Consider the following 19,434-nt stretch of genomic DNA (forward strand, 5'->3'; position numbering starts at 1 on the left):
TCTATTGACACAACCTCAAAAGCATTCTCTGCTGGTGAGAAATAGAGTGAGTTTCTTAAATTTCTCTGCTTTCCATTTTGCTTTTATGTTCAGTTTAAATGAACAGCTCTTTTTCTTCTTGCATCTATTAGTGTATCATCACCCAGGAATATGAATGTAGACTGAAATCTTCACAGAGTCAATCTGAAAAGCTTAGTCTTGCTTACAAAGACAGTGTGAGATTGCTTTGTGTCATACTTAGAGCAGGTTGTAAGCTAATGCAGCTATATCAACACAAGACTACTAACTTACATGATTGACTTTTGCCAAGGAAAGAAAAGGCTGTTCTCAAACAGACGCTTATTGCCTCAATGGAAGGGGAAAAAAAAATCAATGAAAGCAAAATGAACAAGAGATTTTGTCTGAGTTGCAGTTAATACCACTGAAGAGCTATGGATATTAAAAGGTCAACAAATAAATTAGTCCGAGTGTTATGAAATGAATGATTTGGCTTATAATTTTATTGAGTGAAAATTGTTCACTGCCTATTAGACCAGGTAATTTTTATCTGTGGTGCCTCAATTACTGTTCCGTAAGCAATAATATAGTTGTAAGAGCTGCTGGTTCGATCGAGTGACCTCTGAGAAGCTGGCTAGGACAGCTGACTTTACTATGATGGATCACCAGTCTTGATCTCCAAGAGGTGCCAAGCCTTCCCTTCCTGCAAGGGGATCTCATAAAAGAAACATTATGGCTTGATTCATTTTATCAAAAGAGTTGGCTTTTCAAATGTCAGCAGTTAAGTAGAGGTTGTAAAACTAGATATGCCTGAAAAGAATTATGACAATGGCTTTTTTTTTGAGGGGGGTAGTGCTTCTACTATTGTTTCCTAAATGGCATCATTATCATTGGTAAATGAAAGTCTGAGGTAGATTCCTCCCCCATGCCACACCAACACATATACACAAAGGTGTACTCAGCCTGCTGGGGTCAGAATCTGGAGAACTGTTGCATTCAACTTCATCATCCCCGTTGAAAGCCAAAGCTCAAGGGTACTAGTTACATCTACCCTTCTGAATGTTTTTGTATCTCATCTCTCCGAGTCAGTTATTGGCCTCCAATGAAAGAAAAATAGAAGGTACAAGGCTGTAATTATACTCAAGATGTGGTACAATAATAGTGTACTGAGATCATAGAAAGACTATAGAGAACACTGAATCCAAACCCTTTATTTCACAGAGGAAGCACCTGCAGTCCAAAGATCCATGGTCCCAGTGGGTTAGTGACAGAAACTAAGACTAGATCCTAGGATTTCTGACTCAGTGCTTTTCCTACTATGTTACACAACATCTCTGGATTTTCAAATATTTGGCCATTTTTTTTTAATTTGTAAATTTCACACATCTGTCTTCTGGGATTTGAACGAAGGCTGTCAGTACTGAATCATTACGTTGCTCAAGCCTAGGATAGTGAACTAAGAGTGAAGACCATCTACCCTAAACTCTTTGAGTTTTGCTTTCTTGAACTAAAAATGATGCACTGCTCTATCAAATGAGCATTTCATTATCTATGATTATCTATCAATGGTGCATTTTATTGTTCTTACATCTATAAAGTCTGAATTTTCTTCTGTGTATGTTTCTTATTATTGCTTCTAAATCATCATTAATTAAATTAAATGTTCCCATATGTAGAGTGCTACACACACACACACACACATGCACACCCCTTTTTCACGTAAGGGGCTTCTGTGGTAAAACAAGAAGTATTTGTGTAGAAAAACTCTACTGCTGTGATAATTGGACTGCTGACTCTATCTCCTGATTGTCCACAACCAAATCAAAGCAGAGAATTATCTCCCAACTCTCCTCCATTTTCCAAATTATACCACCATTAGAATTCAATAATAACAGGAGGGGAAGAGGAAAAGTAAAGTTTCTTTTGCAAAATTATATGATCTTAGAGTTTTATCTAAGATTTACATTCTTAGAATTCAACAAAGACGCATGGTAGCTTAAAAGTGGTTCTGTTTTTTGGACAAAATAAAAGAGAGCACATCTAAAGGAAACAGAAGAAGTAGCGACACTTGACACAAATATATCACTTCCACAGGGTACTGAATTTGGTTATTTTATGGCAGTGTGAGGAAAATTCATTGAGTTATATAACTTTTATCTTCTCACAGGAGGAAGCACAGATTGACAAATTCTTTTTTGGAAGCTAATTTAATTCACACTGGAATTTTTCGTAAAATATGCTCTCCTCTTTGCTTTCATCTCTTTGGACAAGGTCTCACATTTATCTTATGTTCAAAGTTTGAATATACTTATCTAATTAAAAAAATTGGGTCCTACATCTTCTTTAATCTAAGGGGCGTTTGATTCTTTCCTGGAACCCGTAAGCACCATAAGTTGCGAATGGCATGTTCTTCTGCTGATGGCACTGTAGTTATACAACATTTTCTTACTTTTGTTTGCACTAATGTCACTGCCAATCTGAACTCCTGATAGTTCTTGCATAGAAGACAAAAAAATAAAAGAATAATTAGGCTGCACTATATATCGCTAGCTATTTTATTTTGCCCCGACACTGCATTTGTGATAAGTCACCAAGCCCCAATGCTCTTGAGGGAAGGTGGCTTTCAGTTTCCTCTCCTTCACTGAGCAAAGGAGTTGTGTGTGACTCCCGTCTGAATTTCAATTTTGTAAGTGTACAGTCGAACTGAATAATATTTGGCACAATGCAGGGTACAACTGAGCCACTAAATGGCTGATTTACTAAATTATTATTAGATGAGCCCTTGCTGTTCCAAATGAAAGTGCAGTCACTGTCTTCCTTCATGGTGTGTTCAAATTGTTCTGTGTTTAAATATTCAGCATGAGGCTAATGTGAACTGATGAACTGAGACTATAAACATTCACTTTCAATACAGATAGAGAGACAGAGATGCAACATATCATGGGGCCTGTGGAGGTGAAAATGATTTATATTTAAGGATGTTGCTGCCTACTTCCATTACTTTAAGGTACTCTTAATTAGCACAATGTTTGAAATAACTAATTTTGAAATGTGGGCAAAATAGCCTAGTGGCTATGGGGGCTGTGGAATGCCAGAGAAGGCAAGGTTGGCCTCATTTCGCTGTACTTCCATTTCATTACCATGCCAACAATGTTAACTTTTTTATCAAAGCTGGAATATCAGTCTACAACTGTACAGGGTGGTGGAATGGGAGAGCTGTCTAACCACTACCCAGCTGTCCCCTTAAACAGACATAGGGGAAAAATACTAAACCCCAAACTCTGCTCCCACACCTCCCTCTTCTCCATGGGTCAACACCATGGTTCCTTTACTGCCACCTGCTGGAACTGACAGTAACCCTTTGTCATTTCCAAAGACCAAGCCCCATCACTTAGAGGGCAGTTACAGGCAACCACTTAAAATACTGTGATCACTTACAGTAGATTAGAATTTTTTATTGGTACTGTGTTGCCATAACAACATAAAGACAGCAGATGACTTAAGCTAAGCTTGCAAAGCAAAAGGCTGCTCATCTGGCAGTTAAAATGAATACAGTTCACTTCACAAGTTTCCCATATGGACCCTTAGTGTATGGTAATGAGGAGACCATATGGTGAGACAAAAAATGCATAGAGAACAATTGTGTTCTACTGGCTGAGTGAACTGAGTAGAAGTCATGAGAAAGACTGAATGAGATATTCTGGTGTGCTCTTTAGCTCAAGGTTTCGGGTTTGTTTGGGGGTGGGGTTTTTTTTTCTTTATTTTGTTTTAATTTTTTTTCCCTAGGTTCTTCTTTTTTCTTAACCCACTCCCTTAATACATCGAGCAAAGAAATGACAAACATGTTGCAAATTTTGCACTGTCGCTCATCATAAACTGTCAGCGGTGTTTGCAAATCAGACTTGCAAGATCTTTTTAAATGTGTTATTCTTAAAAGGAAACGGTACTAAGTTTTTAGACAAAGTGCAGGAAAATTTAAGCACTTCTGACAAGCAGAAACATTAACAGTAATCATTTTTTTAAAAAAACACTCGCATCTTTTGCCTTTGTGTTTAGCTGTAAATAACGTTAAAATGTATAAAAGCTTTAAAGTAAAAAAAAATGCAATAAATACTTTTTTATTATGTTCCCTAAAGGATAAAAAATGCGCTGAGCTACCTATGTGCTTTATCTATATATACATATATAGAGATAGGTAGCTACTATTCTACTTACTACTAACCAAACCTTAAACCTGGTAGGATAGCTTGCTAAAGGCTGTAAAGTCAATTTTGTACTACACATGCTTCAGAAAAGATGAATATAAATGCGTTAGTTAGATACGGTGAGCTAAATTAGAAGGTCAGGCAGGGCTGGAAGGGCTGAAAAATCACACAGCCAATGACTGTAATTACTCTTTTTTTAAGTCTATTAAGTGGTGTTGTTCTATCAAGGCTCTGGGGTATAGGACATGAGGTACAAGATAAAGTAATGTGTATTTATTACTCCCACAGGATCAATTTACTAGATATTTTCAGCCCCATAAAGCAAAATACACAAATACAGCCTTTGTTACTTTTCCTCAAACTGCTTTATTTTCTTTAAAAGAGTGACTGCTTTTCAAAAGAAATATGTTTACCATGTTGAATTCTTCCCCATATAACCTCCTCTACCCCCATCTCAACCCCTCCCTGTGGTGAAATAGGAGGGAGATAATGAGACTATGTTAAGTAGGGTGAGGCCTAGAGGGAATGGGTCAGAGAGGAGAGGAGCTGATGATACTCTACGGTCCTCATCCTTGCAGAGGAGAGCTGAAGGAACTGCCTGTTAATCAGCCAAGAAGAGAAAGGAGGTAAAAAAAAAACAACTCACTCCCCTCCCCAAGTCACCACTTACAGATTCCATTTCAGTTAGGGATCCTTAATCTCAGGACCTCTGTACAAATGCTTGAGAGACTCATGAAGATACCTCACTGAAAGGGCATAGGGATACTGGCCATCTTCAAGAAAAAAAAATGACGGCTCCTTGCCAAATTGCAAGGGATTGCCACATGTCCTTCATCTGTTGACACTGCACAGTTTCTGAGAACCCTGCCTCCAGACTTCTACCATCACCACAGTGTGTGAAGCGTATCCAACTTTCCCCTTGAAGATGATCACATACCCCTCTCCCTCATGCTAGGTAGGAATTTGGTGACTGGAGGAAGCCTGCTTGTGAAAAGATATAATGATTGGTGTGATTTCTAAGCTCAGTCCTAACCGTGTGTGTGTGTGTGTGTGTGTGTGTGTGTGTGTGTATGTGTGTATACTACTTAGGGCTAGCATAATTATCTTATCTTTGTATATGTACAACAGATGTTTATTAGAATGACTTCTAAGGAGCCAAACCTTTTACATGAGAAAGGAATTATAGTTTTCTCACCTATAAAATGGGAATAATGATACCTACCCTTTTTTGAAATCATTTGAGAAATCATTTGAAAAAGTATGAAATACTACATAAAGATGTTATAATGGTGAGGACCTGAAAGGTCACTGAATATGACCTCCTTATTTTCAGATGAAGAAACTGATCCATAGAGAAACATGTCTGAGGTAGACTGGGAACCTCATGGGACTCTTCCTGTTTCCAAATCGAATGCTCTACTCAGTATTCTATGAAGCCTCCATTGATGATGGAGAACTGATTTTCTGATCTTTAATTTTAGCTTTCCCCTTAATAAAATAGGAGTGACTCTACCATTATTGATCTCTAAATAAGTTTACTACAAGTTTTTCAAATCTATTTCTAACCACTAAAACACACTTGCTTTCCATATACTGACAATTACCATGAATGTAGCTGTTTTGGAAGGCTGAGGTTGGGTTCATTCTTAACATTATAGCAAAAAAAAAAGGTAGGATAAAGGTATAAACTAGAATCTCCCCAGATTCTTAATGTTGCTCCAATCCCTTCTTATGTATTTTCTCAAATATTAAGCAGTCAACAATCCTTCTCTCTTTTCTTTTTTTTTTTTTTGGCAGGGGGAGGATAGTCTCTTCTTAAAAGCCTGATTATTTAAAAGATTTTACATGAACTGCAGTGTGCCCTCAATTTTTACGCTCAAAACTTTGAGCCCAGAGCTAAACTTCTAGAACCTTTAATGCAAAAAACACAAAATCTGCATTCTATTACAGAAAACTGAGAGCCACATCATAATGACATTTTTAATTATTAAAAGAAACACATGCCATCCAAATCCTATAATCTTTTTTTCTGTACTTATTTTCACTTAGGAATAAGGAAAGTCATTTCCCCTGGCCTAGGTGCTTCTCATTGATTTCACATACCTTCACCAGCAAACTCAATTATTTTCCATTTAGCTTGGAAGAGGAGGAGGCAATTTAAAGTAAGTAAAAGATCCAATCCTTGATTTTGAGGTTTTAGAGTATATTCATGTAATTCCATGACAGTTATAATTTACATAAACTAGAATCACCATCCAATCCCAGTCTACAGAAGCTTAATCATCTCTGAGTGCAGTCACACCATTTTAATTAAATCTGATGGGCTAATAAAAGTCCTAGAGTGGACATTAGGTCCTACCTAGAAAAAAAAATTCATAACTATCAAGCAAGAGCCTCTCCTGAAATGTAAATAAATGGGAGTTTGGATTAGATGGCCTATGAGAACCCTTACAGCTCTGGATTTGTGATCGCGAGATATTGTTTTCATTTGATTAACTGTATAACATTGGGGCAAATATGAAAACATTTGGATCACAATAATTTAAGCTAAATTATCTTAATTTTCCCCATAAGATATCCACAGGAACACATTATGGCAAGACAGAACTAAAGATAAATGTCCCCACTGCATATGTGAGTAATGGAAAAAGACTGTCATTCATTACTATGAATTAGACTATTTAATTGTTCACTGAGAATTTCAGAAAGAGGTAAGGGCAGGAGAAAGAATCATTAAAAAAAAAGCTGTGACTAAACTGACAGATCAAAATTAGGACTTTCTCAAGCAAAATACTTTCAAGGAGTTCCACCAAAGTGAAGAGAACTGAGTCTTTGAGAAAACAAGTAAAAAACCCATCCTAGATAAAGGCTAAGGAGTTCAGATCTCTACCACCAGTCAAAAACAGTCTGCCTTCTAGAAGCACAACATCTTTAGGGCCAGAAGAGGTATCTGACCTTTATAATTCTTTTCACCAAGGATGTCCAGCACTCAAGGATGACAATGAGTCCTAAGAACAGTATGATATTAGAACATCAGAATGGAATAAATACATTTGAAAGATTTCTAAACTGAGGGACTTAGCTATAGCTTGAATGCTTCCAATTTCATTTTTTTCAATGGACTAATATAGCTTTCCAACAAATGGAAAGAAAACTTTTTAATTTGCCTGAAACAAAATACAGTTCCTATAGAATTTCTGCAAGTGTTAGTAATGGAAATTTTACTTTGAAATCATAGGTTTGGTATATGTCCAAAAACTTGGAACCAGAATGATCCTTGAGAGACATTTAGTCTAATTCTCTCAAATCAGTAAACTGAGGTACAGAGAGAGAATATAAACTGGTCCTTTTATCCCTTTCCATTAGGTCCTATCACTGATAACTTACTTGCTATATTATGAGGACCAAAAGCTATTAGTATCTATACAGTTCATTTGACAAAGTACTGCCTTGTGTCATATTTTCTATTGTGTTTTTTTATGTTTGTCTTGTCCGTACAACTGGATTTTAAAGTTCTTAAGGAAAAGCACCCTGACCCCTTTGCATAAGGCAGTGTGTTAGATGCTGTTTATAGTCAATGCTCAATAACTATTTGTGGATTGGAGGACATAATAGTGTGAGAAAGCAGTGAAAAGATGTCAAGCCTGACATTTTATAGTCATTTCTGGTCTCTTGCTCTTTCTCATGCAAAGGTTTTTCTAATGTATACAGCGACTAGATTATGAGCTTCTGGTAAGAGGCCAAAACATTGTATTTTTTTTTTGTATACCACATATTGCTTGGCACAGAATAAAACATGCTAAATACTTTTTACTTGGCTATTATGAACAAATTGACATCAATGGTGAATTTCACCTTGAACCATCCCCATTTTGACATATCATAAGTGAAACTCTAGAAAGTGTCCTGACCTTTGGCAAGCGCTCAGGGTCACCAGGGTGCCGGGGAATGACCTTCTGTAACCTCTGGAAACCATAATCAATGGTGGGTTCATTGAGAGCTGCAAGAGAGAAATCACAATTAGAGGATGTGCAGGAAAACAAAGCACTTGGTTTTCTGACCCGACAATGAGGGGACAACAATGGCTGCTAAAAATCCTGGCTGGCTCTTTTGATCTTAGATGAGCCCCTAGCATCAAGGCTGAGTTCAAAGACAGTTTGAGGTGAGATGTGAGGATTTGGCTTAATCAGATACTAAACCCCACCTGCTCCAGCTATATGATGGTGTTTCTGCAAGTGCAGGGACTTTGTAAATAATGCTGGAATTAGACAATTGTTTATCTGCAAAATCCCAGGCACGAATTATTTGATAAAATACTTAGCACCTCTTCCCCCCAACATTTTCACATGCTAGGAAAAGTCCTTTTCGATTAGAAGCTATATGCCAAATGCAAAAGGATCATTCATGTTGCTAGGTATTGTTAAAGTATTGGATATAAAACCCCCTCTGCACTGTAAGGACAGATTTTTTATTGAACCACAAGCTTGCTATGGTTTTGTCATTTAGGGGGAAAAAAATCCAACCTCTGCTAAAAGCCATAGTTCATATCCTCTAAATCCTCTATTTATTATATAAAATGTTTAATAGTCTTTTTGAGTGGAGGCTGATTCTCAAGAAATTCAGAGTAGTCAGACTTGATGTTAGCTTGCTAAATGGAACAATGGGCTTTGTTCTAACCTTATCGACTGCTAGACATTCAGTCTTAATACATCTCCAAAGAGCACCTCATGTTAGTGCCCCCACCGCATAACTAGTTAGAACATCAAGCCGACCTGGCCAACTTGGGTCCTCCCATTATTCATGTGGACAAAGAATAGGATGCCCCTTGGGCTGGGAGAAAATGTGAGCTCTATCGCCTCCTCATACTCCATGAAGTAAAAATGGTTCCTTTTTTTCCTCTCACAAAACTTTTAAAATTATAATCAAAGCAATCAGCTTGTTGTTTTTGCATGCTGAATATAGTGGCACTATTTGTGTTCTTGACATCCATCTATACATTAAAAACAAGTTACTATATGCTGTACTTAAAATGCATTTCCATTAACCTAAATTTTAAAAGTACTATTGAAAGTACTACCAACTTTAAAAACTGTATTAAATTCAAATAGGTCCCAAGGCTAATGGAAGCAATTTGTATACCAACCCAAACTGACTGGCCCACTTTTCAAAATACAGGTATGATAATCTTGTGGTTTTAAAAGGACATTTAAATTGAAAGACTGTGAATTTAGTACATAATTATACCAATAGAACCCTTTAACTTGTCAACTTGTAAATCTAAAAGGCTATCAATCATTTCTAAAGAGGAAATAAACCTTAAAATTCCTTGATTGACAGTGCTTACTTTTTATGTAAAAAAAAAAAAAAAGGAAAGAAAAAAAGGCAGCGTAAAGTGGTCAGAAATCCATTTACAAAAGTACATTGTTTTACATAGGTGAGTAAAAAGCCAATAATTACACCTCCAAAAGACACATAAATCAGAGTAAGTACTTTTTCTTCACTTATATATTTTAAGTTGGAGTGAACTTCAGATAACTTTTTATTAAAAAAGACTTTTTTTCAAAAGTGATGCTTATTGAAATTGTTAATAGAGTAGCATTTTCATTTAAGATAATGTAATCATTTCTGCAAATATGAGATTTAGCCATTTCCCCACCTTCCAAACAGTAAACTTTCAACCTGTCTCTTGTGGAAATTAACTAAAATTACACCCAGGTGTACCAAATCTGTCTATCTATACGAGTGTATGAGTTAAGGCACAATATTTATTATTCCTCCCATTTTATGAATTACTTTCTAAACCCTTGAGGAGGATTTTTTTTTCCAAATTAGACTTGCAGAGAAAAAGCCATGGAGCTCTTTATGCAGCAAAGCTGTTACTCGTAAAATCGTCGGCATTTAATCAAGGAACACACAAGCTTGATGGAAATGAGTACCCAGGTGTAAGTTATTTTCCTGTTTCCACCACTATAAGCTAATTGCCAACAAAATACATCTTATATTTTTAGCAAAACATTTGAACTGTATGTATAATAGTTTTAGTAATTAAATTGATTGTTTTAATAACCACAAAATCTAAAGATTCTAAAAATTCAAATTCTTGTTTTAAAAAAACACCAATAAAGTCTGGATGGTTGAGGTTTTCTTCTTTTTTTAAAAAAAAATTTCCCATAATGAGTTCCTACTGTGTCAACAAACCTTTGGTTGTTAATTGGATGATTGTCTGATATATCTTAGAGAGGAATTTGTTTCTTTGGCCAGACTGCCAACTTAGAGCAGAATGATAGACACTTAATATCAGCAATTAAAAGAACCTGTTCAAATATCATATGGAACTCATAGCTTGGGGAAGCCTAAAGAACGTTTTACCAGGGAAAACTCATTCAGCTGCTGCAAAGAGTAATTGAATTAGATGCATTTTAACATCATTATTCAAAGAAAAATAAACACTATAGAGAAGCATACTACATGATATAAAGGGAATATTTCAGACTGTAAGACAAAGCCTTTTAATTTATTTCCCATATCTTCACGTTTGCTCTATGCTCATATTTTCTGCCATGTTAACCCACAAAGTGCCTGCCACCTATACCCAATCTCCCCCAATTTGTGCACATAAAATTACAAAAAACTCTCAGTATTCCAGGGCTGCAAACTAGAGTAAGAGGCCAAATGCCAGTGCAACAAATTCAAAGTAATTGATTAGATTCTCTGATTGTATTGACTTTTGCCTAAAATAAGTGAACTTTCCGTTGAGGGAGACTTAGAAATCTTTTGTTATTTAGAATGGTGCTCACTGTAAAAAAAAAAAAATCGACCCATATATAACAAACACAGGAAACCAGACCATAAAAGAAAAGGCCCCCACTCTATTCTAAACTATAGTCATAGCTTCTTAGAGTTCAGCAAGTCCAATTATTACCTAACACATCCCCACTAAAGGGTCATCCAACTTCTTCTTGAAGACATCTGATTGACAGAATTATTACCTCCCTAGGCCCATTCTAATTTTGAATAGCTCTCATTGCTAAAAAAGTCATTCTTATATTGCCCCAAAGATCTGTCACCTTATAAATTCTACCCATTGGTCCTAGCACTGCTTTCTGAAGCCATAGCAAAATTAAGCTATTCCCTTCTCCACATAAAGCAACAGGTTATTCAAAAATAATAATAGCATAGCTTTTATTTAGAATATAATTAGCAAATTATAAAAAAATTAACTATTCATAAAGTCTCTGAAATTCAACAAAAAGTGAATGAATTCTAGGAAACATCACAAAATTTTGTGTTTGACAAAGATCTGCATCCAGGTACATAGGGACCGAAGGCAGGAGTTCTTAATGTGGGGGTCCATGAACTTGGTGGGGTTTTTTAATACTTCAATAGCTGTATTTCAATATAATTCTTCTCTTTTTTTAAAAAATTTAGTATTTTTATCTTATAAAGAAACACTATTCTTAGAAGAGGTACATAGATTTCACCAGACTGTCAAAATGGTACAGGGCACAAAAAAGGTTATCACCCCCTACTCTAAAGAATCTAAATAGGTCCAATATTCAGGAATATTGTAAGCAATCAGTACAATAAGAAGAAAGTGTGCTTCCCTGTGTGATTTCACTGAATTATAGACAGTTATGGGAACTCAGACAAGAAAGAGACAAAGGACCAAAGTGCCAAAATTTGTCCATAGATTTTCACAGTGAAGAAGAAAGGTGAGTGCCAGGCAATAAGATCCTCCTTGTAAATTTGACCTTAGCAAGCAATTAGAGATATTTTCCTAGACTGTTCCAGTAGCCTAAGTAGTCATGAAAGCAATGGATATGTACAATAAGTTAACTACTTAGTCTTACCATGTAGCTTTCCAATCCTGATCTAACATAGAAAGCCTCCTAGAAAGCCATGATTATCAACGTCAAAGGAGAGGGGGAATCATCAAGAAAGGGATGGATTAGTGTAAACAGTTAGTAAACATGAAATAGATATAATGCCTTATCATTGTGTCTTTACTGCTGAAGCTTAAGAATGTTTCCCTCATTACTAGCCAGGGAATCTTGTAATGCACAGAATGTCTGGTGGTTATGTCATATATCTCCACTTTGTTATCCTTTTAGGATGTGTCTAAATAATTTCTCAACTTAAGGAAAGCAGAAGTCAATAGGAGGGGAAATTAGTTAACACCATTTTGATCCTGGAGGAAGGTTTAAACTATTTGAACTTGGTTATACTAGATGCCCCCAAAACATTCAACTTTAGACTAAATATTTTTACCATGCCTGTCTCCTTATAGGACACTCACTGAAGGTCAGAGGAGTCTGTAATTCAGAAAAGACATTGCCAAATATATTTCTTGCACAATGCTCACATAGCAATGCTACATTCAGAGAATATTCTGAGAATAAAAAGTTGACTTTTTATGCAAGAACACTACTCATAAGATTACAAAATTCAATTCAGATACATCAAGTAATGAGCAAACCCTAACCAAATACGCATGTGAATTGTGACCCTATGCTTGGTTTATTAAAAAAAAAAAAATCCATCTCACAAGTGCATCAAGTAAAGAAAATTCTTCTCAAGAAGATTTCTTTGCAAATTAAAATCATTAAGTCAAGACAGATGCATTCTTGCTTGGCTTATTCTCTTTCCAAATTTTTCTTTCAATGCTTTCTTTTTAATACTTCTCACTCCTTACCTCCCTCACTCATTGAATACTCATTCCCAGAAGCAATGGAAATTGAAAGAGGGTGGGGGCTTGAACAGCAGGGATGGTGTTCTCAGTGCCATAACATATTTCTGAGGTTTTAATTTCCTTTTTTTAATACTTGTGCGACATGATGTCATTTTGACTAGAAATAAAAAGAAATGCAGATATTAAGGAAGGTAATATTTATATTCTATTGCCATTTAATGTCCAAACAAATATCCAGACTCCACGCCAAGTAATAAATAAAGCCTCATAGCGCCGAGTCAATGATGAAACCAGCACCTGGGTCTCTGTGCTTCCCCAGTGACTGCTCTCCATTTGAACTGAAGGAACAACTGCACAGCATTCTGCTCCAAGGCAGATCCATTCTTGTCATGAACATTATTGCATATGTGTTATGCAAAGTCATTTTTCCCCATAATAGCCTCATTTTTCCCCCAGTCACTAAATTAACATCCAGAGGTAAACAATAAAACAGCAAGTTATCTCTGTGATCCCATCTTTAAAATTGACTTAAAAGTACATAAACCTAAAATGTCAACCAGGCACCTCTCTGCAACGCAGGAAACAGGGTAAATGGAGGGATTTGTTGTACTCCCAGCAGCATGGGTATTTTATTACTTTGTCCAGGCACTCTGTACCTGGCATGTGCGTCTCATCATCTCAGTAGAACAAGGACATACCCCAGATAAACCCAATATCAAATTGTTGCAGATAGTGTCTGGAGGCACTTTCAGAATGACATCTTTTTAAAGCTTGGTGGCCCCCTTGCATCTCAAAGGTCAGCTGATCAAACCTCTAGAAACTGTGGTGGAATTGGAAGGATGTAGAGCTTATGGATAGTCATTTGGAATGCCAAAAATGGGTGTAAAAATTTGGCAGTGCTCTTTGCTCTTTTCTTAGTTCTTCTACTTGATTTGCATTCATGCACCATTTCACCTTCTTAGCTTAGCTTTGTGAGCTCCTTGAAGGCAGTACTACTTCATATCCATTTGTTCCCCGCCCCTTCTTTCCATCAGGTTACTAAAACAATAGACATTCAATAAATGTTGATTGTAAGAAAACTATGAAGATACAAGGAGAGGAAGAAAGAAAATTGAGTTCAAGTTTTTCTTCTACTACCTGCTGGCTTGTGACACTGGAAAAGTCATTTAACATCTTGGTGCTTCAAAGAAATCTTTAAACTTACAAGTTGCAGAAGCATTAGAGAAATGCATTAGGGGAAAAAAATGTTTATATGCTGGAAGTTGTCTGTACCTATCTATCACACATCTGAATTCCAAAATTTTAAAATGTTGATGTCAAATTGAATTGCACTGAATGTGCCTATGGTGTCCTTTACATCTCCTGGTTTGAGGATGACTCTCCTAGATTTCTATTATCAATAAAAATCTTTCTATAAAGTACTTCAACCACAGAAATGACAGCAATCTAGGCATATCTTGTTTTAAAAAGGTAGTCCAAAGATAAAACTGTACAGACTGGGAAGAAGGGCACATGAAGAAAAATTTAAGAAATAAAACATGTGAAAAACCTAGAAGAATATGGGATGATGAAATGCAGAATACTGTCCAAGAAAGAGAGGTGAAATGGAAGAAAGTTCCAATGCCAGCCAAGGGGACGGATGGAAAGAGCTGGATGGATACCATTCAAAGTGTAAGAGGATTCAGTGAAGAGGAGGCTGCTTGTTTCCAAAGAAAAATATTACTCAGTTTTCCTAATGTGAACAAGATAACTTCTCTCCCATGCAGTCTCCTATGCTTAAGATTTTTAAAATAAATATTAATTTAGCATAATAATGCCTTGTTCAGGGTGCTATTTTAAATATACCCTGAAGTCACATAAGATACTGTCCCAACAATACGGAAGTGCTTTACATTTTCTCATTGATTTAAAAAAAATCCTTATGACTTAAGTTATCAAGGGTTATTACCTCCAACATTGGGTGAACTTACTTATCTGAGGTCACACAACAAAAAGAGAGCAGAAATATAGCTGAAGCATTCTCTCTCTCTCTCTCTCTCTCTCTCTGTTTTTCCTCCCTCCTTCCCTCCCCTTTCTCTGTAGTGGTCCAATAACTACTTCAGAGTAACTCTTTATTGTTATTATTACTATTTACATACATTTTAGTCAGTAACATCTTGTAACTCCTCATAGCAAATCAAATAGCCAGCCACATTTTAATTAAACCTACATGAAGCATAAGATACTAGGGCTGACAGGGCTCTCTAGAGAACATCTAGCCCCACCCCTGCCTTCAGAGAGGTGAATGTTTAATAAATCATCCCTAGTCCTCTGTTGCCTTTCCTCTAGGGATGGAGACTGTCCTATCACTTCAAGATATCATCCCAATGTATTTATCACTCTGGTGGTAAATGCATACATACATAGATACATGCACATATACATGTGGATGTATGTAACAATATATACATGTGTGTGCATATATGTATATGTGTGTAACATGTGTGTGTGTGTATATTTCTTTTGTCCAACTGAGGTCTCATTTTAATTTAAGCCCGTTTCCTCTTGTTCAGTCTTCTGAGGACCAAGAGGACTTATTGTGTGACTGATAGGTCTGAACTGAGCTCTCAAATATTGATTTCCCTTTAGGGGCAACAATGGTTGATGCTGTTGAGCACAGCAAGAGACACATAAAACCAGCACTGCTCATCCAACCACCAGATGGTATTTTCTGGAAAAGTCTTGGGGACCGTTTCTTTTTGGTGGAATCAGTGGAACACTCTATTCCTGAACAGATCCCTTTGCTGCCCTGGAGGCTAAATTTCTATCTAAAATGAGAAATAGGTGAATACATGATAATTATGAAAAATTACACCGGCCTATAATTGTAATAAACTTCCTGAGAAAAGTTACTACGTTACCAACTGTGATATTCTCTGAACAGCTTGACCTTCCAGATTTAATTTAGGTCTTCAATCTTTAATCCAAGAGTAAAACTAACATGAAATCCCTCAAGGAAACAGTGGTTTATAGGCTTTCATAAGCTTGTCCCTCCTCCCCTCCCCTTTTGGACTGTCCCTGGATGGGTGACAGTCCCAGGTTTGTTTCTTTTGGAGGAGAAGAAGGATGATTTTAACTATATAATGAATGACTGCATTTAAGCAGTGAAGGCCAACATAGTTTGTCTTGCTTCCCTAACATTTTAAGGAGAAATCTATAATTCTCCAGCCTCCTGGCATATCTTCTGATTTAACAAGAGTAATATTACTTTCTGTAATTGTTCTTCAGATTTCTTCCCAAAGAGTTTTGACAATAACTGTTATCAGGGAAAAAAAAAATCACCCCAGCCTGTCTGATAAACATGTTTTCTTGCCCTCACACCCCAGTGAGTGCTGTGACAGTATACTTTTATCATCTAGCGTGTGCTCAGAATGAGCTTAGAACAGCAATTGCCGGGAATAGGCAGGCGATAAACCGCATTGATTTAACACATCTTGTTTTCAATCATGCTCGGATTTTCTGAGCACGCATTTTTCCTGTACTCCAGCTTGTAGCTTTTATCTGACGAGCTGATCCCTTTTCACTGGAAAATGAAAAGGTCGCACTATAAGACACGGTTTACTGGAACTTGAACACGCACCAGGGAAAGTATTTTAGATAAATACTGTCAGACATAGTGGAGCTGAATTTCAACAACACAATTGCTAAACAACAATACTTATTACTCTCCTAGAACAAGCCTACAAGCAACTTATGGCTCACAGCAGGGGGGAGCACAGAGTCAGGTTCAATAGCTAAGAAAATCTTCCCGGAGTCTGTCTAAAGATGCAGCGTTCCTTTTAACTGACGTCTAGCCCTAACCAAGCACAGGCTCCCGGGCCATTGTCCTACTTGTGATTGCTAATGACACATTTTATGAGATGACTACTGAACGGGTCCCACTGCTCACAAGTCATTTCCGCTAAGCCAGGATGGGCAGGTTTCAGAACACTTGTCTAATTAAGTTAGAGTATTCCACAGACAGTCAAAAAGGATTCAAGAAATAACCAGAGGAAAAAGAAACTAGAAAACAATCCTGCTAACAAGATAGCAAAGCAAACAAGATAGAATCATCTAAGACGTGGAATAAATAGGTAATTCGGCTACAGTTAGATTGCTATAACAGATAATACACAAACATGGTAATGTCAGTTATATCTAAGAAGTGTAGCATTTCTATAGTACTTAATGGTTTACAAAAGGATTTTCTTCTTAAAGATAGCTTTGCAAGGGGTAAGTAGTGACAGGTAAACCTGAGGCTTTTGACCAAAAACACATGACTAACAAGTGGCACCTTAATTCCGACGTCCTCTGATTCAATGTCCTGTAGTCTTTCACTAACAGTGTTTTATATATAAATAGGCCTTGCAAGTAGTGGCCAGCCCAACCTCTGATTCAAATGCTAAGTGGAAAAATGGATAGGCTGCTAGCTATGGAATCAGAAAGACTGGAGTTCCAAGCCAGGTTCACAGTTATTAAGAGCTTACCATATGCCAAATACTGTTCAGAATATTAGTAAAAACCAAGTCCCTGCTCTCAAAGAACTGATATTCTGATAGTAGAGATAAAAAGAAAATAACTATATTGATACAAGATACGTGTAGTATAAATAGAAGGTAACCTGAGGAAAGGTACACGCAGCATAGAGGAAGTAAGGAGGGAAAGGCTTCCAGTAGAAGATGATACTTGACCCAGATCCTAAAGAAAACCAGGGAAGCTGGAGTCAGGAAGTGGAACATTCCAAGCAAGGGGGAGAGCCAGGGCCAAGACATGGAGCTAGCACCTGGGGTGTGGTATGTGATGAACACCAAAGCTCCCACTTAGCTGGAGAATAAAGAGAAGGAAGGGACCAGGTGATAAAGGGCTTTAAATTCCAAACAAAGGATTTTATATTTGGTCCTATGGGTAATAAGGAGCTACAGATGTTTATTTAGTGAGTAAGGAGGTGAAATGGTCAGAAATGTACTTTATGAAATTCACTCTGGCAGCTATTAGCTTCCAGCTACTGCTTTGCTTGGTCTGAACTCCATAGAACAAAATGTTCCCAAGCTGGATACCCCCTGGTGTTCTGGGGGATGAGAAGCTGCTCTCCAGCTTTCTTTTGTGTGTTGTCTTTCTCCATTAGATTGGCAGCTCCTTCAGGGCAGACACTGTGTTTTTTTTAATTTGTATCTCCAGTATTTAGTGCCGTACCTGACATATGTTTTGTTGCTGTTCAGTTCTTCCACTGTGTCCAACTCTTCATAACCCCATTTAGGGTTTTCTTAGCCAACATACTATAGTGGTTTGCTATCTCTTTCTCCAGGAGATTAAAACAAACAGAAGTTTAGTGACTTACCCAAAGTCACACAGCTACTGAGTGTCGGAGGCACAGATTTAAACTCAGGTCTTCCTGCCTACAGCCCCAGTTCTCTATTCTTTGGGTCACTTAGTTTCCTCAAAGAAAGAGGTTAAGTGATTTGCCCAGGGGCACTCAGCTAGTAACTATCTGAGACCAGATCTTAATTCAGATCTTCTTGACTCCAGGCCTAGAATTCTACTATTCTGAGAAGGGGTCCAAAGACTTAACTAGAAATGGTGCAAGGCACAAAAAAGGTAAAGAACCCTTGCTCTAAAGAAGCTAGATGAGCCCAATATTTAGCAATACTGAATGAGATGAGGACTATCCCCCAAGAAAGCATGGTTCCCAGCGTAATTTCACTGAATTAATTATAGGAAGTTTAATGAGAAAGAGTCAGAGGAGCCAAGGAACCTTGAAACCTAGGATTGTGACATCAATCAATAAAGTACCTACTATGTGCCTGATAGGTGTCTCAGTGGATAGAGGGCTGCGTCTGGAGTCAGGAAAATCTGAGTTCAAATGTGGCCTCAGACACAACTAGCTGAGTAACCCTGGGCAAGTCACCAACCTGGTTTGCCTTAGTTTCCTAATTTGTAAAATGAGCTGGAGAAGAAAATGGCAAACCACTCCAATATCTTTGCCAAGAAAGCCCCAAACAAGGTCACAAAGAATTGGATACAAGTGACAAACTATTGAACAACAAACCCTGCCACCACCACGTGCCAGGTACTATGCTAAGCTTTGGATCTTTTAGTATGTACCAGCAATGCAATTAGCACTTAATAAAGCTCTGGTAACTAAATAATTTGCTTTACCATGACTTAGGAAACAAGATAAAGAAAAGAAAATGAAGGTCCTACCTGAGCCCTACATATAATTCAGATTCACTTCAGTTCCAGCTGGATCAGTACAACCTACTGGTCATAGAATCAAAGACTCAGAGAATGTCAGATCTAGAAGAGTCCTTAACGATCCTTTAGTCCAACCCCCTCATTTTAGTCATAATAACTCATTTTTATAACCCTGCAGGATTTATAAACTTGCCTCCCCCAACCCTGTGAGATAGGCAACACAAGTATGATCCCCACTTTATAGATGAGTAAACTAAGGATCAAAAAGTTTAGGGAGACTTTACAATGACAGAGCTATTACATGTTGAAGGCAAGATTTATCTCCTAACTTCA

General features: G+C 37.2%; 1 protein-coding gene across 9 annotated transcripts in view; it reads right to left on the reverse strand.

Annotated features, from left to right (window-relative positions):
• The window catches only part of EBF1 (EBF transcription factor 1), a 449,651-nt gene that overhangs the window by 26,690 nt on the left and 403,527 nt on the right, over positions 1-19,434 (reverse strand). For all 9 annotated transcript variants that reach the window (XM_072630865.1, XM_072630864.1, XM_072630862.1 and 6 more), the window contains one exon: positions 8,114-8,202. In XM_072630865.1, coding sequence (XP_072486966.1) covers positions 8,114-8,202 — 89 coding nt within the window. The remainder of the gene's footprint in view (positions 1-8,113; positions 8,203-19,434) is intronic.

This window comes from Notamacropus eugenii, chromosome 1, assembly GCF_028372415.1.
Source record: "Notamacropus eugenii isolate mMacEug1 chromosome 1, mMacEug1.pri_v2, whole genome shotgun sequence".
NCBI classification, from domain to species: Eukaryota; Metazoa; Chordata; class Mammalia; order Diprotodontia; family Macropodidae; genus Notamacropus; species Notamacropus eugenii.